Raw genomic sequence first — 27823 nt, 5'->3', positions numbered from 1 at the left:
GGCCACTTAACAACTTGTATAAATTATAGTGGAATTTGTGTAGTTGTACATGGTGAAACAGAGAAAAACATATTATTCTCCTGACGTTGCTTTTAATGCCACACTGACGATTGAATTTTGGTTACACAATACAAAATTTGTTTCTTTTTCTTTCTTTCTTTCTTTCTTTTTTTTCAAAACAAGACTTATGGAAATATGGTTCTTTTGCTTTGCTGCAACAGAAGTTTGACAATTCACAGTCAGTAGTATTGCACAGGGTAATCTATGGTTCAGTTGTAAGGCTTTTCTTCCAATTTGTATTTTAGCTGCATCAAGGCTAAATTTTCACTTAGTTGAGTGCTTCTTGACTATGTCAATGTATTCCTGCACATCATCAGGCGATCCCAGGACAATAGGTAGTCTCTGGTGGATATCCTCAGGCACTACATCCAGCACTGCCTGATTCCCTGTTGTTGCCATTCCCCCAGCCTTCTCAATTACAAAAGCCATGGGGTTACATTCATAGAGGAGTCTCAGCTGGAAGATGAAAACCAGAATTACAGTGGTCAGCACAATAAACTCAATGTATTATTGAATATGGTGCTAAAATACATCAGCAATAAATACTTCACTGTGAAGGACAGGGGTGGCACAAGGCAGTACAGGGCCCCGAGCTGTACAGAGAAGGGTTCACCTTAAGCTCACCCAGTTGCAATACAATTAGGGTTTACTGCAGCTCTCCGACAAAGAGTAGGGGCTTAAAACTGAACTGAATCTTGAACTAGTTACCCCAAAAGGTATACCAAAACCTATATTTGGCCCCATTTTTCCCTACATAGTCCATACGAGCACTTTGTTGTCTTGTCCACTTGGCTGTTAATAGTTGAAACACCTGAAAGAATGCTTCAAAACTGAGTATTTGGGAGTGAACAATATTAGCATTCAAGATTTTGTTACTCTTCATAGGGTTAACACAGCAACAGGCCATTTAGCTTGTGTGGAAGGAGAAAGGAAAAAAAAAGGCCCTGACTGTAATATTATGTTTGTGTAATGGATAACTGTATCTTATCTACAAGCTGAAGCAATGATTTACCTGACACTTTTTCAAAACAGATTAAAGGTCTTAGCTGGTTAAACAGTTCTCCTCTCATGCTGGGCTAGGGGCCGGAACTATGCACAACTTTCTAGATGGTAGTATTCCTGCTGGGTTTAAGATGCAGGTGTTTACTCCCCTGGAAGTATTTATCTCACCGAGAAAGGTACCTTTAGGCTTTATGTGCTAACTACTGGTTTCTCAATGCAATACAGACAGTTTTCTTTGCTGTAGATGGTACTATATGGCTAGGGATATGCACAAGCATGGTGAATGAGAGGCTGTATGACAGCTGATCATCTGAAATGCTCTCATTGACACAGACTTTGGAATGCTCTCCACAGTCTGGGCACAGTAGAGAAGGGGGAAGCAATGAATTGGAAAGGAGGAGTGGAAAGGGGGGACAATTTGCTTACTCCAAGTGTTACAAATTAGAACTTGGTTAACCTTCAGGACTTGCTTAAAGCTATTCACGCCAGCCAGGGAGGAAGGCTGTTTGAATAGCCCCTTGAAAACTAGTGTGTCCACAATCACAGCCTCATGGGGTGCAATTCTAATCAAAGACATTTCTTATTGTCAGAGCTTGAAAACCCATTTGCTTGCAGAGGTCTGGGGAGGGCAGGGTGGATGAGTTCACTGGGCCTCAAAAGGCAATAACTTGTTCCTACGAGGGGGTGGGGGGGAGAAAGCAAAGCAAAAAGCAGGCCTCTAAAGATGAGAGGTAGAATGGCTAGAGACATGGGACATGAACAAGATGGCAGGAGAACAAGGGAGAGTTGGTGGAAGCCAGAGTTCCTTTAAGGTGTAAAAAATTGTGAGCTGGAAAGCCCAGGGTCTCTGGTCCACACAGGATCAGTGGAGAAGGGTTGGCTGGTAGCAAAATAACCTTAGAAATGCCTGTGAAGGGGGGCAGAATTGAACAGTTTGCCGAGAAAGGACTCATTTCCCACTGAACAAATCTTGTGCATTTGAAGTGCTCAAAAAGGAAAGATTTCTAAATCCTGCAATACAAGAAGCTATGCCAAAAACTACATTCTTGCCACGTGTAACTCCAGGTCTTTTGTGGTCACCACCAGATTTTTAGAAGCAGGCTGTTAAGTTGCAAGTGAAAGTGTTTTTAAAGAAAATACTGATACGCTTTAAGATAGATTATTTTAATTTTACCTTTCCCTTGGGGCTTTTGGAGTTAGCTGGATATAAGAAGATTCCTCCATACACCAGAGTACGATGTACATCAGCCACCATAGAACCTATATACCTTGCACTGTATGGAGAAGTGCCATCCTGCATAAAGACATTTAATTAAATCTTGTTAAATTTTTTACTGGTAATAATACTCAATTCCTATATTACATTTCCCATTGGTAACGATCAACATAATTGACAGACAGTTTAATTATTATACCCATTTTACACCAAAGGAAAACTGAAGCAAAGGCAGAGTGACTTATCTAAGGTCACACAACAAGTTAGTGGCAAAGCCAGAAATAAAATGAGACTCCCAGTTCCTATTCCAATGCCTTGACCACTGAGCTGTACTATGACCCTAGTATAAGGGCCTTGTTACTCTTTACACTGAGCTGCACAAATCTTGATCTGTGTTAGTATTAATCCGAGTTTGGAGCAGTCGCATTTTAGGCCAGGAGGGGCCTGAAGGGCTGAAAGGTAAGAATCTGCCCTCCCTCCCATTCTAGGCTTGTCCTCCGGGGCTCTGGTCTGCCCCTCACTGCCCCTGGGGCCCTATTTGTGGCTGCCCATGTTGTCTGTCCCAGGGGAGCAGGCAGAGAAGAGTTAACCATGGTAGTGGTGATGGCAGTGGCTGGGCAGGCAGATTAACCCTTTCCTGCCCACGACCCCAGCAGAGACAGCACAGGTAGCCACAAGAAAGCAGGAGGGATGTGGGGATGGGAGTGAGAAGGGATATGGGGTGTGGGTGGGGGAAGGCAGCGAGGGCCCAATCCAGGCCAGCTGAGGAGGGGGAGCGGGTGGGGTGTCTACACCTTAGTGTAACAGGAGCTGGTAACAGATCAGAGATAATCCTGCCCTGGAGTACATAGTGAGTAGGGCTGTGCAAAGCTTCAGTCCCCGATTTTGATTTGGCCTGATTCGATGGCCAAATCTCTGAACTAAATCGGAGGACCCCTGAATCTCTCTGAATTCAAATCGGAACCCTCTGAATCAATTTGGAGGGATTCGGCGATTCAGACATAGGCACACCTTTAAATATTTTTTTTCTATGTACCTTTAAGTAGCAGGTGGCTCGTGAATGTTGTGATGCTGGGGTGCATGAACTGTCCCACAGAAGCATGGGGGGCTCCCCAGTGCACTCGGTAGGAGACCCAGAAGTGGACCAGAAGCACATCCAGGCCACTTCCGGGTCTGCTGGAGAGTGCATGGGGGGGCTCCCTGCACCCCTCCAGCTCAGCAACTGGTGCCTCCTGTCTGGGGGGTGCACCTGGAGTCCCCCTGCAGCTGGAGGGGGGGGAAGAGAGGGCCCTCCGCACACTTCCCGGTGGACCTGGGGGTGGACTGGAAGTAGTTCCAGTTCACTTCTAGGATAGCCACCAAGCACGTGGGGGGGCTCCCCCACGCTCCTGTGGGATGCTCCATCTGCCCCAGTATTGCAGCATTCACGAGTCGCACCTGGTACCTTGAGGTTTGTACAAAAAACATTTAAAGCTGTGTCTATGTCCGAATCGCTGATTCTCCAAATCAGCACCGAATCTTCAGATTCTGATTCAGCCAAATCAAACTGGGGACAGTGATCTGAATCAACAGATTGAATCACTGTCCCCAATTTGGGCCAGATACAAATCAAATAGGGCCCATTTCACATACCCCTAACAGTGAGTGCTGAAAGTAGTTTCAGATCTCAGAACAACAGTAGTCTCCCTATGCCTGAAGAAGGGCACTTATGCCCGAAAGCTTGCAAAGAACTTTGTTCCAACTATGCAGTTGGCTTAATAAAAAGGTATCACATCTACCCAAAGAACCTTGCCTTCCAGGGATACAGGTAGTTTTAAGTGTTGATGTGCAGACAGTCCAGGTATTAAGAGCTCCAGGAGCCACCCAAAATTCCTACTGTGCAACAAGGCCTTTAAAAAACTAAGGCTGCCCTCTGGCTGTGGAGCAGAGACCGTCCTTACTCCTCTCCATCCAACTGTGGAAGTTCTCTTCAGGTTATTAATTTTTCTGGTTATAGAAAGTTAGAATGTTACTGTTTAACATATCTTGTATTCTCCTTTTTACTCCTAACAACTTTACTGTTTAAATCTCCAAATAAATACCACCCTTGGTGCTCTTCATTTTTCTACGTATATAAGCCCTGCCTTTGTAGCCTGAGTCTGAAAGATCATCAGCATATAAAAATGATTAACTTTAAAAACAAGCTTTCAGGTTTATTTGTAGAACAGGAAAAAAAATATTTTAGAAGTCCATCTAATCATCTATTTTTGTGGGGGTGAGGGAGGTAGAAAAGTAGGGGAAATAGAATTGAGTTTCTAATCGCTTTCTTTTGGCAGAATTGTCACTAGAAGCTTGTGTCTGGTTTCATTCAGTCAGAACTATTGCTACTCTGGGAGAAAATTAATATGCGAATGTTACAGACTGACAGGTTGCAATAAATATACTAACCCTAGTGACAGTGATTTCAATGATGCTGCTGCTCTGGTCAGGGTGCTTTGTAAGCTAGGAGTAATGTACATGAGAGGCTTGGGGTGGGCTAATTAACACTGTTGAGCATTGGTGCTAATTATCCCACCAGCAGCTGTACTGCCTCAGGTTTAGGAGGCAGCCTGCCTGGAGCAGAGCAGTGTGCTCCAGGTAGAGAAGACCAAAGCTGGGGACAGTAAGTTTACCACATAGACACAGCACCAGTTTTTCCTTAGGCTTCTTGGTCTTAACTCTTAACTTGAAGACATTTTAGTAAATTGCATAAAGAGGAGACATGAAACTCCAAGGGCAGCAGTTCAAACTGAATGTGGTAGAGAGAAAATGAGGAAGATTTTGTTGGTATTTCTGCCTCCGTTTTTTGGATATGCACCAACTATGATATGAAAGGCTTTGTAAGTGTACTCAGCACAGAGGGATCAAGCACCATGAGAATGGAGATGATATTTCTTACTTTCTGGTCTTCTTGGTCAGAGGGTGGTAGGGGCAATATAGGGAAGTTTTTACTGATATCATACTTATATGGATGCATTTTCAGCCTGCATAGCTATCAAGTGTGCACCAATATCATGTAATGGCACAGTTTCACCAAAAAGGTATTTGCCTGACTTATGTTATATATTGTATAGTTAAAAGCCACCTATTGAGCTATTCCCTCATAGCTGTGCTGTCAGTAAGGGAAGAGGATTATTTAACCAATTGCTGCATAAAATATTGCTGCATAAAATACTGCTACTGAAAAAGCAGCACACCTTTAAGTCTTGTATTGTCTTTGGTCTTATTTTAAGCTAATACACATCTATAACTCTAAGCATGTATTTTAATTTCTTCAGGGGTGTAGGCAATAGCCATGTTGGTCTAAGGACATAATCAGATTCACCCAAAGAACCTTGTCTGCCTATCTTTTGTTAGACCAACTTAAAGAGTTGGAAACAAATTTCCAACTGTGTCAGCAGCTATAAGAACACACCATGTACCTGAGTCTATTGATGCACTTCACACCTGGAAGTTTGCCAGTGTAACTGTTCCAGGCTTGTCCCCAGTGTCCATTCTCTGGTCTAGAGACTAAGGGCTCTATAACGGGGATAAGCCTATAAGCCTTAAATAGCCTTGCTTGTGAGCTTCTGGCTCTGCACTGCACCTGGACTTTAGGGTGAGTGAAGTAGGCTCAAGCCTGCAGGATGCTAAGAAATCGGATAGTTTTTAAAGCAGGCCTTGGAATTTTAGCGAAATTGAAATGGAATGAAACTGAAGTCTTAAGTCTACCAACATTTCAAGTATATGAGAAAGGAAAACAAACTCCAACTTTGTAAAAGCAAAAGTTAGTGCAAATATGTTGCCTCTATACTCCACAAAGTGATTGAGAAGCCTTTGAATAATAAAATCCAGGAGTGGTTTGGATACTCTCTGCTGATTTGTATGTTATTAGGGATCGGCTTTGTCTGGCTTCTCTTCCCTTGTCCTTTCCCAACATCTGTGAAGTGAGCTGCGTTCAAAAAGGCTTATACTCCCAATCTTATTTAGTTAGTCTATAGGGCACATACCTACTCTGCCTTCTGTCTAATCTTAGACAAACATGGTCAACCACCTTTCTTCTCTTAGAAGAGCACTCCATACCCAGAACAGTAACTGAATGCAAAGTTTGATTTTTTTTTTTTTTTTAAGTGCGCATTTGCTTTTCATAGAGAGAGCTTCACAAATTTCTTATTTACCTCGGGGAATTTCTTCTTTTTGATATAGTCGGTGACTGCAGGATCAAAATATTTAGCATACCCCTCGTTGAGACTGTAGATATTTCCCTTCTTTTTGATTTTTACATCCTTGTCAACCAAAATGAATTCTCCAATTGCCTAAAGATAAGAATTTAATAACTTTTAAAGCATGTTTGTATTTACAAGAGTAAAGACAAGTCACTGGTAAGCATGTCTTAGTGAAAACCTACTACAGATTCCATTTCCTTTTAATGATTCAATGAAAGGGCAATCTGTTTGCACCCCCAAAATTCTGTGCAGAAAGGTTTGTTCAGCATAGGCCCACTCAGTTCTGTCTCCTTTTTTAAACTGATGATAAAATACAACTGTAAGTAATTCTGGGGACTGAGATTGCTAGAGGCCACTGAATAAATATAAATTGGCAATAAGTTTTCAATCCCTACCAGCTAGGATCACACTGAAGCCAAAAAACAGGACATGACAGGATCTCTTTGCTGTACCCCAGGGCTGTCCAACTGGCCAAAGGAGTTAAACTGCACCCTCTGGGCTACCACCCAGTGGCTGCTGCTTCTTTTCCCCCTCAAACCTCTCCCCTCTGTGCCAGCTGCAGAAGCAGCTGGGAGCTCTGATCTCCCTTTCATCAGCTTCCCCTTCCCTGGCCTAGGGGGCAATGCAATGCAGTATGGGGCAGCCCACAGTACTGGGGGAAGGAAGGCATGCATTATATGGTCCTGAGGGGCCATGACCTCCACTGGTGCAGCCCCCAGCTGCTTAGAAGTTGGACAGCTCTGTTGTAGTTGGCTTGAGTGGCTGTTTGTCTCTGCTGTAGTAAGCTTCCATATTTTCTTTAGAAAAAAGGACACACACAGCTAGCAGAAGAGTCCTAATATCTAAATATAAACAAACGGTGATGATGCATGCAGATATCCAAGTCATTACTAAGCTTAACATCAAGCTTGACTTCCTTGAAGCCAAATGACCATGGCAACTTCCAAAATATACTGTAAGTGGCTGTACCATCCAATTTGCACTACTATGTCTTTAATTTAAACTGAGTCACTTCAGCCAGATGCACTGTTTTGTTAAATGTGCCTTCTATGTCAAAAGTCACATGGTCAAGAGCTTTTCAGACGTCAAACACATACACATACACACATATCCTACTTACTCTTTTAAAGATCAAGGTGTCACCTGAAAGTGTGAAAGAGGGTTAAAATATTGCTGCTGCTCCACTTCCAAGTATTTGTATTGTAGGACTCTGGTGTTGATGATGATGACAAGGTTAACTAGTTTAAAGTTATGCAGGGCTGTTCAGCTTCTTAGTGGCTGGGAGCCAAAGGCCCGCTGCAGGCTGCAGCAGTGGGGGGCTATAGGGGGGCAAGCCAAGGGCCCCCCAGGCCACATGAGAGCCCCCCAGTACCCACTGCATTGTGCACTCTTGCTCTCTCCCCCTCGCATGTGTTCCTAGGCTCACCTTCAGCTCCCTGGGGCATGCTGCGCTGCACCGCGCTGCCCTGCCCTCTGGAATAGGGGCAGGCAGTGAAATCTAGAGCAAGCGGTGGAGGAGGAGGAGGTCTGGAGAATCCAGTCTGTTGCAGAAAACAGTGAGGGGAGTAACTGCTGGGGAAGAGGCCTGGAGCTGCAACTTAACCCCTTATGGGCTGCAGACCACCAGCTGGACAGCCTTGAAGTCATGTATTAAACTCAAAAGGCACAGTTTATAGCCTTATGGGGAATTCTGAATTGCAAGAGAGATTACTCTAAATATGAGTACCCCCACTCCAAACTCAGGAAAACCAGACCCAGAGCTGGAACGAACTCAGCCTCCAGACTGTTTTGAGGGCTAGCAGGAAGGGAAGTGGGAAGAAGCTGTGAGATGAGAACCTTTTTGCTCTGTGGAAGAAGGTGGAGCTTTGCTCCCTGATATGCTCCATGTACTACTGAAAGAGACCCCAGGGGGACTGTGGTGGAGCCTGGTTTGAGTGCAGCTCAGAGAAGGATCAACTTCCCTACTGAAGAGACCCCAGCAAAGAATCTGACTGCAGCAAAGCAGGGCCTGAGTTTCATTTAAAAAAGCTACAGAAGTTAATACAGTCAGTGTGACTGTGGAGCAGTAAGAGTCTTTGTGCTATCTAGGACAGTTGAGACCTTGCATAAGGTGAAGTCTCACCCTGAAGGGTCCTTGTGAGACTACCAGAGTTGAGGTTTGAAGCTGAAAGGGGTAACTTTATCAGATTTCTGTGCTGGGTTACAGCTTGCTGTTTGAATGCTTGTGTGTGTAAATAATTCAAACTTTTTGTACCCTCCAGTTAAACTGAGAGACTCCTGGGGAAACCAAGTCAGCCACACACCTACACCTCCTTGCAAAAGGGATTACATGTATATCAGCTCAGACAGCACGTGCATATTTGTATTACCAACTTGAAGATCCTCATTTCAGGAGGCCACTGAGTAACACCTACTTTTTCTTCAGTAGAAGTGAAGAATACCAAAAGCCTTTGGAGACCTACCTATACCTATCAAAAGTAGACTACATAATTCTCATTAAGCATCTCTGGAGATCAGAGTTAGTGTTGAAGCAGCTCCCTATATTGATACCTTTGGGGACATCTCTTTCTCGTAAAAATGTCATCTTGATATCCCTTTCAAAAAAGCCATAACAAACAATTTAAGCCATTCATGCCAGCTATAGGATTTCTTACCGGATCAAGCATAAAACAGTTGACACCAGAAGCAGTAGCCAACACCAACATTGTGGCACTCCCATAAACAGCATAGCCAGCTGCCACAATGTTACGCCCCGACTGCAAAGCATCTTTCTCAGAAGGTTCATCAGTGGATGTCTGGAGTAGGAGAGATGGATGTCAATTCTTTTTAAAATTTGCAAGTGAAATTATTTACATGACACATCTATTTTATACACTTAATTCCTTCATTATTCTGCAGTAACAGAGCTTCACAGAACGTTAAATTATAAGATAATGTTGTACGCTTTGGGACCACTAGACTTTAGGCAGCACATGCTGAACTGGCAGAAGGGCAGCAACTGCATATTTACTTGAATCCAAGACAACCCTAAATTCAAGCAGACCAGCCAATAATTAAATTGTATTCATGGAAAATTTAAACATTTGTTATAGATTCTCTACATGGAAAACTAATTATTGGGGAATCATCTTTAAGTAATCCCTCCCACTGCTGAAGGGAGGCAGATAGTATGGGGAGCTCAGTTTGCCCCTTCCTTGTGTTTGCCCTCCTGCTACTTCTGCCCCTTTCCTACTCCACCCCTCCCCTTCCAACCTCTGTTCCTCCCTGCCCTTCACCCCTCTAGCCTCTGCTTGTCCTCACCCCCACCCCTCAGGTCTCTGCTCCGTGCCATACCAGTTCTAGCTTAGGGCACTGAGCATGGCCCCAGCCAAGCCCCAATAGCAGCAGTGTGCTGCTATGAGGCCAGGCTGGAGCTGTGCTCAGTGCCCCAGGCTGCAGTGTGCATGGAGTCTGCCAATCCAAAGCAAAGGTAAGGGGAGGAGGGAAATAAGCAGGCAGGGAGCAGAGTTTGCATGGAGGTAGGGTGGAGATGTGGGGATGCAAAGGTGGCAGGGTTGGGGGGCAGCAGGCAGAAGCTGTAGTTGGTCCTGACCCAGGGTAGAGGCTGGACCCGGAGCCACAGCAGCCTCCTGTTCCACCCTCCTTCCCCCCCATACTTGATTCTAAGATGAGGGGCTTTTTTCCTCCCATTTGAAATGGGAGAAGGGGCAGGGGGACTTAATCTTAGAACTGAGTAAATACAGTAGCAACGATGACTCATGGCTTAGTTCAACTAGGTGAGAAATCCTTCCTTAAATCAAGTTTTCTTAGAAATAAAAATAATGGTTAGGGTGCTGGTGCCACTGCTTATCATGCCCACTGGTATTATCTCATTGTTTCTTGCTGCTACGTAGACTGTCTCGATCTGTTTTTGCTCTTGCAAACATGCCTCAAGACATTATGATGCCTCTTCCTCTGTAGCTATGTCAACAGATACCCATAGTGGCAATGCAGCATATGCCAACAAGAGGATTTTTTCTGCTTATCCAGCTACACTGTGCCCTGAACCATATAACCTAAGCCAGGGGGTCAAAGATCTGTCCTGCAGAGCCGTTTCATCAGGCTCACAAGGCTCCTGGAGAGGTCGGGAATTCAGGGATAGGGCAAGCTGAGTTGGGGCCCATCATCAAATTCCTGGCTATGGGGTCGTGCCAGGGAAATGCCAGTTGTGGTGGATGAGCAGCAGCTGCATTAGCCTCTTGCCACTGCTGCATACCCCAGAGGGGTCTGGATCAGGAGGAATGAGGGGTTAGTTGTTTCATACCCCTGACCTAAGGCAACAAAAGCACCTGTCTCTTGCAAGAGGTTTTGTCAATAACCCCTACTACAGGGATTGTGTTGATTAGGGGCTTTGATTCCCTGCTTCCATCCATTGTGACTATATCACCAGAACTTTGACATGGACCCAGCTTTAGACTATTAGCTCCTTGAAGCTGGGACTCTCTCTCTTTGTACAAAGCATTGTGCAAACACAAAATAAAGTATAAAAGTGCCAAGTCAAAGCTTGGATGGAATGCAGGAAGCAGGAAAAGGGCACAGGAACTGTGAGTGCAACTTGATGCAGAAATCAGAGGCCAAATTTAAAAAGCAGAGCAGAACATTTGTCACTGTTTGCAACTGACAAAATATTCTTTTGCTTCATTTGAAGCAAGTTACTTTTAGGTGTATACAAATGTGGGACAAGATGCTTAAAACAGGTGTGCCTTATCTGAATTTGTCAACCATTTCCAAGTTTGAGACCTGTTAATCCTGTATTTCAAGCTCATCCAAACAAGGGGTTTAACTCTTATAATGAATTAGGCCATTATATTTACATGCTGTGCTATGGTCCAAATTCAGTTCCATATTTGAAGCCTATCCTCAGGCTGGCAGACCTTATACAAGATGTAGGAAATAATCAGTTTCATGGGGAAAAGCATCAAACTTGTGTTCCACATCAGTGACTCTCAACCTTTTCAGAGTCAGGGCCCCGCTTCCACCACTTTTTTTTTTTTTAATGTGGTAGCAGACCCATTTGAGAACAACTATTGTAGCTGCCTCAGTGCTTCACAATGAGGTTCTGCTGCCCCCAGGTAAAACTGCCCCAATCCCGGCTACACAGTCAGCCTGGGAAGGTCTGAGGTGCACGTGCTGATCCTGCTGCATTATGGTTCTCTTATCAGCCTAAAGCAGGCAGAAGCTACCTCATGCTGTGTAATCCTTCCCAGTCTGGCTCCCTATGCTTCTCTCAGAAAGAGGTGTGCCTGTGGAACTATGCTGCATGCCTCTGTTCCCAGAAGGAGGGATAGTCCACAGAAGCTGTTCCAGCCAAGTCAGCTCCATCCCTTTTAAGCTGATCAGAGGGCAGTTTTACCTGGTTGCGGCAGCACCTACATAGCAGCACCCCTTTTGAGGGGCTTGCAGCACCCCACTTGAAATCCACAGGTTTATCTTGTCCCAATAGGACCTCATACTTACTCATATAAACTTCACACCTCCTATCCACAGCCAATCAAATATCCGTTAGTATTGCACATATGTAGGTTACCTTTTAAGCAAGTACTACATATCGCCAACAAAGGTACTTATTACCTATATATGTAACAGTAGGCTATGTCTAAACTAATCCTGAAATCCTCCCTCATAAAATGTTTAATTGGATTTTATAGTTTTCAGATGCAACTTTATTCCACCCAGGGCTGGTTAAGGGTAAAGAATGAATAGGTGTTTTTTTGTGTGTCATAACATGATAGCATTACATGTTACCTTTCTGTAGATGGAAAAGATAGTCCCAATGGAAACAAGGCAGTCAATGTTAGAAGAGCCATCTAGAGGATCCATGCAGACTATATATTTGCCCTGGAAAATACAAGTAGAGAGGAACTTAATATGTCATAGTTAAACCTATTTTAAAAGCTTTTCTTGTGAAGAGTAACATCTAACTCTGGAATATTGTACATTCCACTTTAACACAATATTGAAATCTGGCAATTTTTTAAAATGCAGTTCTCCCTGCCAATTTTTGGCTTTATAATACTATTATTCCTTTTTCCCCATTTTTTTTCCATATAAAAAAGGAATACTGCCAATACAAGAAAAACAGCAAAACTTACTATAAATAAATTCTTCTAAATGTCCACAGTGAACAAAGAATGTCCTTTTTTTACTTACTGTAACATTAAAGAGTTATTTACAGTAATAGTTGGTTTGTTTGTTTGAAGCTGTTTATATCCTTTTAAACTGTATCTCCACAGGAACTGATTTAAGCATGGAAATGTTATAAAGGCAGTAAAATAAACTACAATTATAGAGACAGTAATTGTGCTTTAGGGAAAAGTACATTAGCTCAGATTCAGCATAAAAATATTTAACTACGATGAACTTTGTTTATTTAAGGGGTTATAACAATGCATCTCAACAGCCTTCTGCCTACAAAAGGTAGTCCAGAGTTTTTATTTTTGTCAAGCAGCAGAATAATACTAGTAGAAAGCTAATTTTGGTATCTCTACAATTCAGTGACTTAGGAAATGTTTCATGCAAAGAATAGGCTAAGATTTTGCTAAGTTCTATGAGCTTCAGGGAGAGTTTGTCTGAGTAAGGACATCAGGATTTTATTTACCATGAAGCATCACTTAAATGATCTACTAAAGCAGCTACAGCAGAGTCAAGCGACTGAGAGCTAAGTAGGATGAAAGAATGTGCATGCGAATTGTTCCAGAGATTGGAAAGGAAAGATGACAGAATTTAAGGCCCGAAATGGGAAAGAAGAAGTTGTTGGAAGAGAACTGTAGGAAGAAAGAAAATATCCAGAAACCAAGCAAGAGAGAAAAAAGACTCAGCTAAGAGAATTAAAGTCAACAGAAAGTGAAAGAGGTTGATTTTTGAGAGAGTTCATTCATATTTTCCCATATCCAGAAAAAGTCAGACATTTGGCCAAGTTCCTCCAAAATCTTTAGATCACGTTTTATCTGTACACATTTAAAGGAAAAGTTAACTTGAAATCAAGTTCTGAAAAGGTCTGCAAATTACTAACCCTTTTGTCAGGTTCTACTATTATAGCATTTTTGTTTTCTTCCGATACAATAACACATGTGCTGAAGGATGACTTGAGCATATTAATCACCAGGTCATTGGAAAGGATATCCAGCTTCTTTACTTGGTCTCCTGTCACATTGGTGGAACCAGCAATTCCATAGCTATAGCAATGAAAAAGATTGTTCCTCATCAGACAATCTATGGTCTGTTAATCATTTACACTTAACATGAAATAGCAAATACTTAGTGCCATGATTTTAAGGAAAGCCAAAGTGCTGAACAGATGGAAGTTGCTAGCTATGCATTTGGAATAAGACATTGTTTAAGTGCTAGATTCAGTTTTGACAATGGCCTCCCTCTTCTGTAGGTGCAGGGGGAATATTTCCCTCTTTCAGATCAACGGCTAGTTCTTTCAAAGTTGAGATCCTTTCTAGGAATTTAAGACAGGAAAGCTTGGTTTCTTCTTGAAATTAACATACTTTATGCTTCTGCATAAAGTACATTTTACAGCAGTTGTTTCAGAAGATATAGCAACCACGGTTCGCTAATGCTACTAATACTAACAAACACTACCCTATACTGACAGAAGCTTTTAGGGTCAATGAGTCTTCTGCTACTTGCTGTATGTGTCAAATTATTTAAATTTTTATTATATTTCTTATTAAGTATTGACACAGCTCATTACTACAGGCATTTTGAAAATGCTGATTAGCATAGCACCTGACCTACCAATAACATGCAAAATATTTGCAAGAATGATGTTGCAGAAAATCTGCTTCACCTTTTATTTACCCCTGCAAGAAAAAAAAAGCACACTAATTTCCTGTTTTGCTGTCAGCATGAAGCATGTGTAGCATCAGCTCTGATTGGCTGATCTGTGGCCACACCCCTGTTCTCTTCTAGGTCTGGATCTGAAAGCCTTAGTCTTCTAAGATGCAAACCTTTTACAGTGCAATCAGGAAAAAGGTGTTTCATTGAATTTAATATTAAATGGTGCTAACATATTAAATTACAGACAGCAAGTGATCATTAAGCCAGATATTATCAATCTTGGTCTTCTAGCCCATCTACCCGATTTTCCAGTTCAAAGGTTGTGTATTCATTGAATCAAATTCAATTTAATGAAGACTCTGACAACTGCAAGGATTTGGGTTATTTCACATCTTATCCACCAATAAACCACTGGGCCCTTTAAAAAGGAAGAGTCAAAACTCAACACTAGGAACCTTCAGCAAAGACTAGCTAAAGAGAAGAGGGAAATAGTAGCTACCTTCAGCAAAGACTAGAGAGAAGAGGAACAAAACTAAAAAACACCAAAATGGAGTCCGAGGATTTCCCAGCATTTGTTTCACCTGCCAAGCTAGTCTAAGATGTACGTGTTAATTATTTATGCCATTTATAGATCAGTCAAAACTTGCGTTAGGTTTTGTTTTTGTTTTTTTATAAAAGTAGTATTATAACAGGTGGTGTTGACTGGGCTTTTAAGATGAGGGGGACTTAGTTTTCTGTTCAGCTGTTTTATAAATTTCTATTGTTTTGCACTCTCTGATCTCATGTTCAGGTTGCTCCCGCTGGCAGGCCTGGACAGGGAAGTACTAGGGTCAGGCAGGAGAGGATACACTTCCTAAGCACTGTCCAACAATGCCAATATTTGTAGGCCAATACTAGCTTGATCAACAGAACAGCAGCTCTCTTTGTACAGCAATTTCTTGGCCTTATTTAGAAGGTGGGGTAGGTCTGCACCTTCTAGACTAACCAAAGGAGGTAGGTAATATATCTATCCATCTACCTGTAGAAATCTATAATATACCTATCTACCTGTGTTTCTCTATGTAGATCTCTCATATATATATCTATATATATATATATATAATCTATCTATACAGAGATATAGCACAAGCTTTGCTGAGCTAAAGCTGTCTTCATAAGCTCTCTAACGTAGACACTATCTGTCTACAGGTAGCTGGGATGATCTAGTTCAGGACGGTTCTGCTTTGAGATGCAGTTGAACCAGACAAATGGTTTCCAACCCTTTTTTTATACCAGGGCCCATCTATGAACCTTGATGGCCAGTCCTGACCTCCTGCCCCCAGCCCCCCAGTGTAAGGGGAAGGGGGTAGGTGGGCATAGGGCAGGGGAGCATGGGAGGCTCCAGGCAGCCTTTTCTCCCTTAAAGGAGAATCCATTTTTGAAGCCTGTTCATGACCTTTTCACATACTGTTGCCACCCACTTCTGGGTCCTGACCCCTGGGTTGAGAAACGCTGGACTAGAGGACCTCCTGCGGTCTCTCCCACCCCTCCACTGTCTGTGATTCTGTGATGGGCAGACCTGACACAAGGTCTCATCAGCTGCCCAGACCTCTGTGTCTCTCCACACAGGGAGAGGCAGATGCCACGGACGCCCCCCGCCCCCCGAGGGCAAAGCAGGCGGTTCCCGCGGCTGCTCGGTTCCAGCCCGGCCCCGCACTCACAGGCTGGCGATGCCGGCCTTGCGCACGGCGCTGGAGATGGCCTTGACGGCGGTGCAGAGCGAGTTGAGCAGCTGCGTGAACTCCCCCGTGCCCCGCGCGCGCCGCCCCTCCTCCATCACGAAGCGGGTCAGGGTTAGCACGTTCGTGTCGAAGGGCGCACGGTCCGTCATGGCGGCGGCGGCGGCGGCGGCGGCGACAGCGACAGGGGGACGGGCGGCGGCCACACAGCCAGACCGAGTCGCCGCCGGCCCCGGAACTAGCCGCGGCCCCGGGGGAGGCGCCCGGCCCGGCCTATCGCGCGGCGGGGCGGGGCGGGGCAGGGCAGGGAGCGCACGCCCCGCCCCGCTCCGCCTGCTTGTGGTTAGCCCAGTCCTTCCCTTGCCTCCCAGAGCAGCGCTGGTTCTCAGTGCCTGCCTCCCCTCTGTTTATCATACTTACCTGGCAGGGGAAGCAGCGTGACCACGTAGGCGAGCTCCCCAGGGTAATTGTCTCTGATATGTCCTCCATAGGAGGTCTATATTGAGCAGATTCTTTTTGGTATTGGGTGGTGGAACCGGAGCGTGCTCCATCCACTCCATGCATTGACCTGGTATTGCAGTGCTTCCAGGACCGGTGCAAAAAAACAGGGGAAAAAAAAAAAAAAAAGCCTCCCAGTTACCCGAGTCCCTCCACTTGCCTCCCAGAGCAGCCCCAGTTCTCACCGCCTGCCTCCCAGTTACTCGGCTCCCAGAGGCTGCCGTCTAGTTTTCCCAGTCCCTCATCCCCTGCTCAAGGTCAGCCCCCAAGAAAGAGCTGGACTATGGGGAAGGGTTTCCCTGCTAAACATTAGAAAGAAATCCACATGTGCTTTTTTGGAGAACCCCACAGGCACGCGCGTGGACAGGCAGGCCTGTTGGGAAGCAGCTGAGAGATGAACGTTTTTGTTCTGGTCCTGTTCACAGGAGCTCATTGCTACCCCTCCCCCTCTAGAAAAGGGCTAGTTAAGCATCACTGTCAGTAACAGAGGACTAGGAAAGGCAGATGAAATGCACTCTGTGGCATAGCTGGGGGGATCTCTTTGGTGGGACTACTTGGCTCTCCCAGGTTGCTTTCAATTTCAGCTAATATTTGTCCCCAACTGCATTAAAATAAACAACACATCTAACTGCGCAAAAGCATCCAGGCTCTGTTGTATCCTGGAGCAAACCTCACCAACTGCTTCCAGCTTCCTCTTTTTTTTTTTGGATCAAGCCTCTGAATTCAGGTGTAATTCTGTGATATGCAGAAAGACCAGTCAGGTCTGTCTGGAAGAAAAATAGTTCTACTATATCCTTATATGTTTGGCCCTCACTGTTAAATGTGATGGCTATAATGGGGAGAACAAGTACAGGTGCTTTTTCTGCACAAGCTTTTCTGAACTGTGACACGTTCCACTGAACAACTTCTGCAAAATCTGAGATCTGGTATATAGATTTTTATGGCTCTTGGTAAAGTCAAGCCCCAAATTATGCAATCTAAAAAGCAAACGTGTAAGTCCCTTCTATCTTGCATGAAAAAAAATGGGGTCCTGATGCAACCTGGCCAAAGAACACTGAAAAACGCATGTTTAGTAACTGATTCTTCTGAACTTTATCTTCAGCTGCCCAGATTCTGTTGCCTAAATCAGGGCAACCAGCATGGATTCGTAGCAGGTAGATTATGCCTGACTAATCCGGTTTCTTTTTATGACCAGGTCACAAAATGCTAAAAAGCAGGAGTAGAGGTGGATGTCCTTTTCCTGGATTTTCAGAAGGCCTTCAATACGGTATCTCATTCCATTCTCATAAATAAATTGAGAGGCTGTGACTTAGATGTTTACACAGTCCAGTGGGTGGCAAATTGGTTGGGGGACACACCCAGAGAGTGGTAGTAGAGGGGTTGGTATCGACCTGGAAAGATGTGGGTCATGGGGTCCACAGGACTCGGTCCTAGGACCTGTACTCTTTACTGTCTTCATCAATGACTTGGATGTGGGCATGAAGTGTACTCTGTCCAAGTTTGTGGATGATACTAAATTGTCCACACTTGGGAGGGTAGGGAACGACTGCAGGCAGACCTGGACAGGTTGGATAAAGTGGGGAGAGCACAATAGGATGCAGTACAACAAGGACAACTGCAGAGTGCTGCATCTAGGGCGTAAAAATATCCAGCACATCTGCTGGCTGGGGAATGGCCCTCTCAGCAGCACAGAAGCAGAAAGGGATCTCGGAGTCACAGTGGACTCCAAGATGAACATGAGTCTTCAGTATGACAAAATCATCAGCAAAGCTAACCATGCTTTATCGTGCATCAGCAGATTCATGACAAATAGAACCAAGGAGGTGATACTTCCCCTCTGTGTGGCACTGGTAAGACTGCAGTTGGAGTATTGCATCCAGTTTTTGGCACAGTACTTTAAGAAGGATGTGGATAACCTCGAGAGGGTCCAGAGGAGGGCCACTTGTATGGTTAATAGCTTATAGGCCAGGCCCTATGAGGCGAGACTAAGGGACCTGGACCTCCAGCCTCTGCAAGAGAAGGTTGAGAGGTGATCTTGTGGTTGCCTACAAATTCGTTAGGAGGGTGCAGCAAGGGATTAGAGATGCTCTGTTCACCAGGGCACCTCTTGGGGTAACAAAGAACAATGGTAACAAACTGACAGAGAGCAGATTTAGACTAGACATCAGGAATAATTTCTTCACAGTGAGGATGGTGAGAATTTGGAATGGGCTTCCAAGGGAGGTGGTGCTCTCCCCTACCTTGGGGGTCCTTAAGGGAAGACTGGATAGGCATCTAGCTGAGTTCATCTGTGCCCAGCACTCTTTCCTGCCCAGGCAGAGGGTCGGACCCTTCCAACTCTAGCATCTATGAATTTAAACCTGAATCAAGTGAGGATAATACAACTAGTGGTCTTAATCATGCAGTGGTAAAATATTAACTAAGTATGTTCATTGGGTGATGTTTTGTTGCTTATGTGCCCTGTATGACAAAGGTAAGGATATGTTTAAGTGCAGCTGATGAAAAAAGACATGGACTTAAGCAGGTGATTAAGTGGTTTCCTGACTTTGGAGTCAGTCTGAACTGCAGACAGCTTTCAGCCTCAAGGTGTGGGAGCTGACTGTCATAGACCAGGAAAGACATGGTCCCTAGGATCAAACAATAAGAAAAAGAAAATCATGTCCCACTGATTAAATGGGTTTGTTGTATTTTTTCCTGAAAGCAGTGGAAGCCATAGAAAGGGTGAACTGGAGAAGAAACATATTTGCAGCTACATTAGGTGGGTCTCTAATATCAGGGCCGGTCCTTCCTAAACTGTGAAACCTGCAGCAGCGGAAGTGGTGGGCTAACAGGGCTCAGCCCCTGCCCAACACAGGACAGCAGCAGGCATTGCTTTGGGGCAGCCTGGCCACAGGGTCCTACAGCGGGAGGGGGAGGAGTGGACACGCTAAGCTATCGTGCGCACTCACAGTCAGGATCACAGCCAGCCCAACTGCAGGTAGGTAAGTTTCTTTTAATCTGTTTTCTTTTTTTTCCGTGGGCTGGGGGGGAGGGCAGATTGAGACCCACACAGTGCAGGGAAGAGTGGGGTAGGGGAAGGGCAAATCATCCACCCCTGCCCCTGGCCTGCTCCTTCCTGCATTGTGGGGATTGTCCTATGACCCAGCCCGGCCCCCATTCACCATGACTGGGGCCCCGGCCCAGCCAGGTCATGGGACAATCAGAGCCTGGCAGCTCCACCAGAGGCACAGCATGGGGTATCTAAGGGGGAAGGGCACATAGCCCCCCAATTTTTGCATGGGTGAGGGTGGGCCACAACTGCAAGCTGGGCTCAGCCTCTGCTCTGTCTCCACACCTCACTGCTGTCGCCACTTCAAAAGCAGCAGGTGCCACCATATTTGTCCCGCTGCTGGGTGGGCTGGGCAGTGAAACACATGGCAGTGCCCGCTGCTTTCAAAGTGGCTGCAGCAAGGCACGGAGACACAGAGCAGAGGCTGAGCCCAGCTTGCAGCTGCAGCCTGCCCTCACCACCCATGCAAAGATCAGGGAGCCATGTGCCCTCCCGCTTCCTTGGCTGCCCAGTGCCACACCTCTGGAGAAGCCGCTGCACTCTTCCTGGGAATGACACAGGGTGGGGCAAGTCAGACACAGAAGTCCTGTGGGCTCCATCCCCTCCAGCCCAATGGTGCAGCCAAGGCTAGCCCCACTCCAGGACCCAGCTCTGGGGTGTGGCTGGTGCCAGGGTGGGGAGGCAGCCAGGGCTGGGGCCAGTACAGCTGGGGCAGGTGCTGGGGCCGAGAGGTGGCCAAGGTTGGTGAGGCCAGGGCAGTGCAGCCAGCAGGCTGCCAAGGCCAAGAAGCAGCCAGGGCTAGGGCCAGTGCTGCCAGAGCTGAGAGGCAACCATAGCCAGTGAAGCATGTGGGGCTGGCATGGCCAGGACCACGGCCAGGAGGTGGCTGGGGCCGAGGCCGGGGCTGGGAGGTGGCCAGGGAGGCGTGGTGCTGGGCAGTGCCGCTGCCGCCCTTGGCCATTTCCTCTCCCTCCTCAGACTTTCCCATGGGAGGGGGGCATGTGTGCATGAACATGCTTAGTCCTCCCCCAGATTTTGTTTTCTTCCTCCACCTATGCCCCTGCATCCAGCCCCTCACCACTCACCCCACCCTGCTGCCACTACCGCCACTGCCTTCTTTGGGGCAGGGGTCCCCAAAACCATTTCTTGCAGGGGGCCCCAAAAAATGGTGGGCTGGCTCTGTTTAATATGGTTTCTTTTCCTGCCTAGATTACCTCTAATCTGATCTATGCTCAGGATCAGTCTGAACAAGGATCAGTTGTATGTGAACAAGAATCAGTTCACCTCCTTGCAGACTGAGTTTTCTAATCAGGAAGGGCATCTTGAGACCCTCTGGGTCAAAGTACGAGGAGAACATGGGGAGGGTGACATACTTGTAGGAGTCTATTATAGACCTCCCCACCAAGAGGAAGAACTAGATCGAGAATTCAGTAGGGAACTGGTCAAGGCTGCGCGCTCCCAATGCATGATAGTCATGGGGGACTTCAACTTGCCTGACATCTCTTGGGATGAGCGCACAGCCAAATCTGACAAAAACATGTAGATGTATTTCTTGCTGGTGTCACTTGATCCCAGCCGTCTTCCTGCCTATGGCGAGGGGGCTGGACTCAATGATCTCATGAGGCCCCTTCCAGCCCCTAATGTCTATGAAATCTATGCTGACCTGAAGAGAAGCCACTGTTTTTTTCCTTCATAGCTGGCTTTATGACAAGTTTAGGAAGCTATCCAGTCCACTAACATTTTGTGTTAGCAACGTTTTCTGAATGATTAGCCTTTGCTCTCTGCCCTCCTGTTTCATTCATTCACTTGTAGCCCCTTCACTGCCTCTTAGGCATGTGATGAGCTTTCATACTGAAAGCCTTCCTGAAGAGATTACAGCATAGCCTAAAAGCCAAAAGCCTTAACAGTCTTGGAACAGAATCAAGGCAGCTGTATCTGAATGCATAAAAAAATAATAACATGCATAAAATGAAGGCAAACATGTTTCTAAATTGCACCATTAATTAAACCAAAAAGTCTGAAGCCATTGCTAATTTGCATGCACCTTTGCTGAAGAGATACCTTTAATTATTTTATACCCATTGTCCCCAAAGGTTATAATAATGGATGGTTGTGTCTTTTGGTGTTTTTTTAATGAAATTAGATGTGCAAGCTGATTGAAGAAATGTTAGGACATGTCTGCTTTCTGTTACCCACAGATAAGCCTGGGGCATTAAAGGAAATCACCAAAATAAAAAATTTGGAAAGAATATTTTTTCTAGAAAGAGTCCTGACTGGGGGCAGAGGGAGGAGAGTATAAGGATGCTCTCCCATGTAGAAGCAGAAAGGAATGTAAAGATAAATAAGCATAGTCTATGGTGTAAAGTGGTTCTTCTTTTACCTGCCTTTTTGCAAGAGACAGCTTTGAATTTAAAGCTATTCAGAAGATGTTAAAAACTTCTTATTGAAAATATTAATGTGCTAAAGCCTTGAAGAAAAACACTGATGTTTGGAAAACCTTCTTAATAGAAGGTGTTGGTTACAGCTAGCTCACATGTCTGCTCAAAGACATAAACTTTGGTTGCTCCTTCAGTCCTAGAAACAGCAGGTCTTTTTTTAGATGTATAGTTACAAACAATGCATATAATAATATAGATGTTCACATCATAACTTCTTGATGCCCTTTTTAATAGGATGATGAGATGATTTATGTGCAATTAGTGAGTGGGTATAAGTGACTATTAACATAAGAAGTCATATGAGTATAAGCCAGGGGTGGGCAAAATGTGGCCCAGGGGCCAGATGCAGCCCGCCAGGTTATTCTATCCGGCCGTGGGGCCCCGCAAAATTTAGAAAATTAATATTTATCTGCCCTGGGCTTCCTGTCATGTGGCCCTTGACGGCTTGCCGAAACTCAGTAAGTGGCCCTCTGCCCAAAATAATTGCTTGCCCCTGGATAAGCCATTTCCATTAATGGGACAATGAATTATTGCAGTTTCTAAGCAAATTACCAAACTCAAAAAGATGAGCACCACCTCTACAAAATTACGATGAAAGTACAGTGATTATTTAAGATTATTTAAGTTTAAGGATTCTTTAGGAATTTATAGTTAATGTTAAAAAATACTTTTGTGGGAGTTCAATGACATATATAAATGAAGGTTAATTGAGCCCATTTGAAACTGGACTTTAACTCGGTGATGAAACTGAAGGTATGTCTTAGAGCCTTGTTACACATTAATTTTAGGTGGCTCCTGGCACTCTTAACCCCTGGATTGTCCACACAGTAACACCTAAAACTAGTTTTAAGCACACTTCAGGCAACTTAAAGTTAAAGATAGATACCCATCAGCTCAAAGCTCAAGGGAAACATTTTGAGTACAGCCCAGGACTATTGGTGTTGTCAATCAATATGGTATAGAAAAGCAAGCCAAGGTAAAGAATAAAGGATTGGTATGACATGATTCCATTAATTCAAGTCTCCAAGTGAAAATATTGTGCTGCATTCTAAATGGGGCACAATAGATGGTGATGCTCTATTGACAACTTCCTTGAAGGAAATGGAATGACAAAAAACAAGTCTGATGTTCACAAGAGCAAGTATTGCCACAACAGGTTTGTCCTAGCTAAACAAGGGTTCAACCTATACAAGGTGGGTAATTAGAAAAGGAATTTTTTGAACCACTTCCAATATGCTGTTTACCGTGGAAAAGGTGTGGTCAGAGGTGATGGCAAAATCCTTAACCTGAATCATAATCTCCAAACAAATCCCTTCAATGCCCAGCACTATGAAAAGCAGAGTCTCTTAAAAACAGAAGTCTCTACAGAGTTGCAAGACTTTTGTAGAATAAGGTTGATGGTAGCTCAGTAAACTACTACTTTTCACTGGTGGCTACATTTTGCGCTCCGAACTAGTGTGTGTGTGTGTGTGTGTGTGTGTGTGTGTGTGTGCGTGCGTGTGCGTGCGTGTGTTTATTAGTGCTCCAACTATATATATATGACTTTTCTAGGTTTTATAGTTGCAAAGAAAACTTCTCAAACCAATATCTCTAAGAAGGGTGTTAACTACTCTAGCCTAACATGACTTATCATTTCAAGGAGATGACATGAGCTCTACTGATGATAACATAAATTAGTTTTTCTGTTGGTTGAAGTATCTAAGAAGGAAAAGTGATACTCATATTATGAAAATATATTGTGAATAATTTCTGATTTTTGCATGTCAAGAGGGTAGTATTTGGGAAAGTAGTTATTTTGTTCCCAGTCTTATCTTTGCTCTTGTATATACCAGATTGATCAACTGTGTGAGAGAGAGCGAGATCTTTGAGAAATGCTGCAATGATGAAACAATCAATCCTCAGCAGCAACTGATTGATACCAGCAGCAAATTGTTTGATTTGAATCATCCTGAAAGATAATTTCAGACACATCAACAACATATTTTTGTCACCAAAAGCAGCAGCCTATGGTTGTTGCTTTAAGAGATGGATAGGATGACCAACAGGACCTAAATCACATACTGGTCTTAATATAATCCACTATAGTGTACAGAAGCATATACAAACCCAAGATGTCTTTAAAGTATCAGTAACTAATTTGGGGCTGGTGGCAGTCTATTCAAAGTAGTATAGAACTCAGCTTAGGCTCTCTGTCTTGGTATTTCCCAACTTCTTGAACAAGTTTTGCAACCAGTAGTAAGCTTTCTGCTCTGCTGCAGCTAAACTGCTCCCAGTACTTGAGCTTGTGATTGTAAAACTAGCTTGGGTTTTCTATTCTACTGTCACCTTAGTGTTGACCTACCCTTAGATTATTACTGATTATGTTCTCAAACCTGGCCATATTAAGTCAAGATAATAAGTACTATATCATGGAATTAACATGGGCTAGGTACAGACATTCAAAAAGCCCAAGGTGGAATCAAATTAAGTTACATGGTTTTCTTTAAGAGGCATAGTTTAGACTGATAGCAAACAGAATACGCATTCGCCCGTTGGTGTGTATGGGGGGGAGGGTAAATCTTAGACTGAGTTCAGCCATTTTTAAACCAGTCTACATGTGTGGAACTTCTGTTATGGGTATAGACCACTTTTGGGTGCTGAACTTCTATTACGGATATAGACTGGTTTTCCAAACAGTGTAATGTCTGTACCTGGTTATGGTGTCTTGTAGACAATATTCATTCATATCCTAGTTTGGAGCCCATGGCTATAGCAAAATCATGAAGGAAATGGTGTAGAGCAAATGAATGTGCCACAAAATTTTCAAAAAAGTAGGAAAAGCTTTTTAACGTTCAAAACCAGACATACATTGCAACTCTATTGAAATGTAACTGAGTGACAACTAGAAAACCCGTGTAAGTCACAACTAGGCACTGGGTTCTGAAGAATTCTCTTCAGAAATCAGTAAGTTAAACATTTATTGAAAACAAGCAGTGAAGTTGGGGAAGCAAGGTCAGTTCTGGTTGATTAAACACTGCTGAATCAACTCACTTTCCTAAAGACAAAAAACACAACCTTTTTTTGAGAGAATAACGGATGGTTAAACCATACATGTCTAAGGGCCGTGTACATACATAATACACACATTGTTGATTCAAGCTTTTCTCCTTGTATGCAGGATCCTTACAACATACCTACACAAATAAGACATAGGCAGCATAACTTGCATAACTTAGAATTATTTTGCTCTGAAGTTTGCCTGAAGAAAGATTTGCATGACAAAAAACTGAAGTTAGCTAAAGTAGTATTTTGAGAACAAACCACATTTACAGAACAAGAGCAAACAGAATGTTCCCATACAAATTGCTTCCAAGCTTCATATGTAAATTTTATCTCTTTCTCACAGTTGATAGCTTCAGGTAACAGATAGAAATACATGGGAAACAGAATTTTGTGCTTAGCCTTGTGTACTTGGAAAATTGTAATCAATTGTAGCTGGTATATTTCTGTTTTTTTGACATAAGTGATATCAGCTGAATACCAAAATACCTTGTTGTCCTGGAATAAGAGTGTCCAGATGGTGGAGGGAGGCTGTTTATACTGATAGAAGTTATAATGTTTTAAAGTTAGTTTATGGTGAAATCACTTTCACATGGATACTAGTATCTACCTACAGTTAAAAAAAACAGGCCTAAAGATATTTTGCTCTGTGGAATCAAGGCAAGATTTGAGATACTCATAATTGGATCCATACCTCTCTTGCACCATAGAGTTCAGCTCACCAGCCTTTCTTTATATTTGTATGCAGCAGAGGTTAATACTATGATGAACTGGGGAAGAAGACTGGACCTAGCAGCTCTTCCAGTTGCTGTATAGCACAGAGCAGGATGCAGCTGCTCAGTTTCTTTGGCTTCTTCAGTCAGGATTAACATCTGCACTTTCAGACCATGATACAATAAAACACTTAAGATGGATTAAGCAATTGCTTATTTCTGTCTGTATTGGATAAAAGACCTAAGCTGATGTACGGATCCCACAAAGGCAGGCATTGCAGTTAGCTATGAAAAAAAATTCATGGACGCCTGATCCTGGAGGCTGTCAGGCCAGTTGCTAGCTTGACCACAAAACACATTCAAATAAACTCCCAAGCATTTACAGATTTTGGTTTCTGTTTTGTCTCAGAAAATACTCCATTTCTTTCAAGTTACTTGAGGTATCCCAATAGTTCTTCTAACTCATCTATGCCTGTTGAAAAAAAGACTGTTACATCTCTAGATTCAGGCTGAAAATAAGTGCAAAGTTGAAGGTCACTTTTTCATTTACAAACTACATAAAGTAAATCACTTTGTACATCTACATTTTGACCCAGCCAATTTAATTCTTTAACTTCCCTGAGGCAAGGGTTTTTGTGGATGGTATCTTTATTTCAACCAGCTCCATGATGAACTCCAAGATAAACATGTACCGACAATGCGAGGTCACGGTTGGCAGGGCTAACTGGACCTTGTCGTGCATCCACAGGTGCATCTCAAGTAGGGCCAAGGAGGTGATCTTCCCCCTCTATGCAACACTGGTCAGGCCACAGCTGGAGTACTGTGTCCAGTTCTGTGCGCCCCATTACAGGAGGGATGTGGACAATGTTGAGAGGGTCCAGAGGAGGGTCACCCGCATGATCCGGGGACAACAGGGCAGACCCTACAATGAGAGACTGCGGGACCTGAACCTGTTCAGCCTTCACAAGAGAAGGCTGAGGGGGGACCTGGTGGCAGTCCATAAACTCACTAGGGAGGACCAGAAGGGTTTGGGAGAGACTTTGTTTCCCCTAGTGCCCCCTGGCATAACAAGGAATAACGGCCACAAGTTGTTGGAGAGGAGGTTTAGATTAGACATCCGCAAGAACTACTACATGGTCAGGGCGGCTAGGATCTGGAACCAAGAGAAGGCTTGATGCCTACCTGGCTAGAGTCATCTGAGCCTATTTCATAGACATCAGGGCTGGAAGGGACCTCGGGAGATCATCGAGTCCAGCCCCCTGCCCAAAGGGCAGGAAGTCAGCTGGGGTCATAGGATCCCAGCAAGATAAGCATCCAATTTACTCTTGAAGGTGTTCAATGTAGGTGCTTGAACCACCTCCGCTGGCAGACTGTTCCAGACCTTGGGGGCTCGGACAGTAAAGAAATTCTTCCTTATGTCCAGCCTGAAACAGTCTTGCAGGAGTTTGTGACCATTTGACCTCGTCATCCCTTGGGGCGCTCTGGTGAACAAACGTTCCCCCAGATCCTGGTGGTCACCCCTGATAAACTTATAGGTGGCCATCAGATCACCCCTGAGCCTGCGCTTTTCCAGGCTAAAGAGTCCCATGTCTCTCAGCCTATCATCGTAAGATCTGTTTTTCTGACCTCTGATCATGCGTGTGGCTCTCCTCTGGACTCTCTCAAGCTTCTCCACATCCTTTTTGAATTGTGGAGCCCAAAACTGGACGCAGTACTCCAGCTGTGGCCTCACCAAGGCCGAGTACAAGGGGAGAATGACGTCCCGGGATTTGCTCGAGAAGCATCTATGGATGCAAGCCAGCGTTTTGGTCGCTTTACTAGCTGCAGCATCGCATTGCAGGCTCATGTTCATCTTGTGGTCAATGATGACCCCCAAGTCTCTTTCTTCTGTAGTGCTATCCAACGTAGCACTGCCGAGCCTATAAGGATGCTGCAGGTTTTTCCTCCCAAGGTGGAGAACCTTGCATTTTTCGGTGTTAAACACCATCAGGTTCTCGTCCGCCCATTTGCTGAGCTTGTCCAGGTCAGCCTGGATCACCCGCC

General features: G+C 44.4%; 1 protein-coding gene and 1 non-coding gene across 2 annotated transcripts; one reads left to right on the top strand and one right to left on the bottom strand.

Moving 5' to 3' along the window:
• Window positions 1-72: 72 nt before the first annotated feature.
• On the bottom strand, window positions 73-16293 carry LOC149868459 (fructose-1,6-bisphosphatase 1). The gene is made up of 7 exons (XM_090038615.1): window positions 16026-16293; window positions 13553-13715; window positions 12286-12378; window positions 9156-9296; window positions 6454-6591; window positions 2237-2356; window positions 73-516 (listed from the first exon to the last, which is right to left on the bottom strand). Exons 1-7 carry the CDS (start codon window positions 16193-16195, stop codon window positions 325-327), a joined length of 1017 nt encoding a protein of 338 aa, XP_089894741.1. The 5' UTR covers window positions 16196-16293; the 3' UTR covers window positions 73-324.
• A 162-nt stretch (window positions 16294-16455) lies between these two features.
• On the top strand, window positions 16456-16648 carry LOC149868458 (U2 spliceosomal RNA). The gene has a single exon (XR_016441518.1). It is a non-coding gene; the product is annotated as a U2 spliceosomal RNA (small nuclear RNA).
• The last annotated feature ends 11175 nt before the right edge of the window (window positions 16649-27823 follow it).

Source organism: Crocodylus siamensis, chromosome 3, assembly GCF_052110815.1.
Source record: "Crocodylus siamensis isolate JL-2025a chromosome 3, ASM5211081v1, whole genome shotgun sequence".
NCBI classification, from domain to species: Eukaryota; Metazoa; Chordata; order Crocodylia; family Crocodylidae; genus Crocodylus; species Crocodylus siamensis.
The sequence above is the reverse complement of the archived record's forward strand: the minus strand, read 5'-3'. Positions and strand labels throughout refer to the sequence as shown.

Bases quoted from the DNA above. Each gene is read 5' to 3' on its own strand.
- LOC149868459 (XM_090038615.1), bottom strand. From the start codon at position 16,195: ATGACGGACCGTGCGCCCTTCGACACGAACGTGCTAACCCTGACCCGC. The intron at 6,592-9,155 runs GTAAGAAATCCT...TCTTATCTTTAG, and splicing joins ACTGTTTTATGCTTGATCCG to GCAATTGGAGAATTCATTTT. The intron at 517-2,236 runs GTAAAATTAAAA...TTCATCTTCCAG, and splicing joins CCAAAAGCCCCAAGGGAAAG to CTGAGACTCCTCTATGAATG.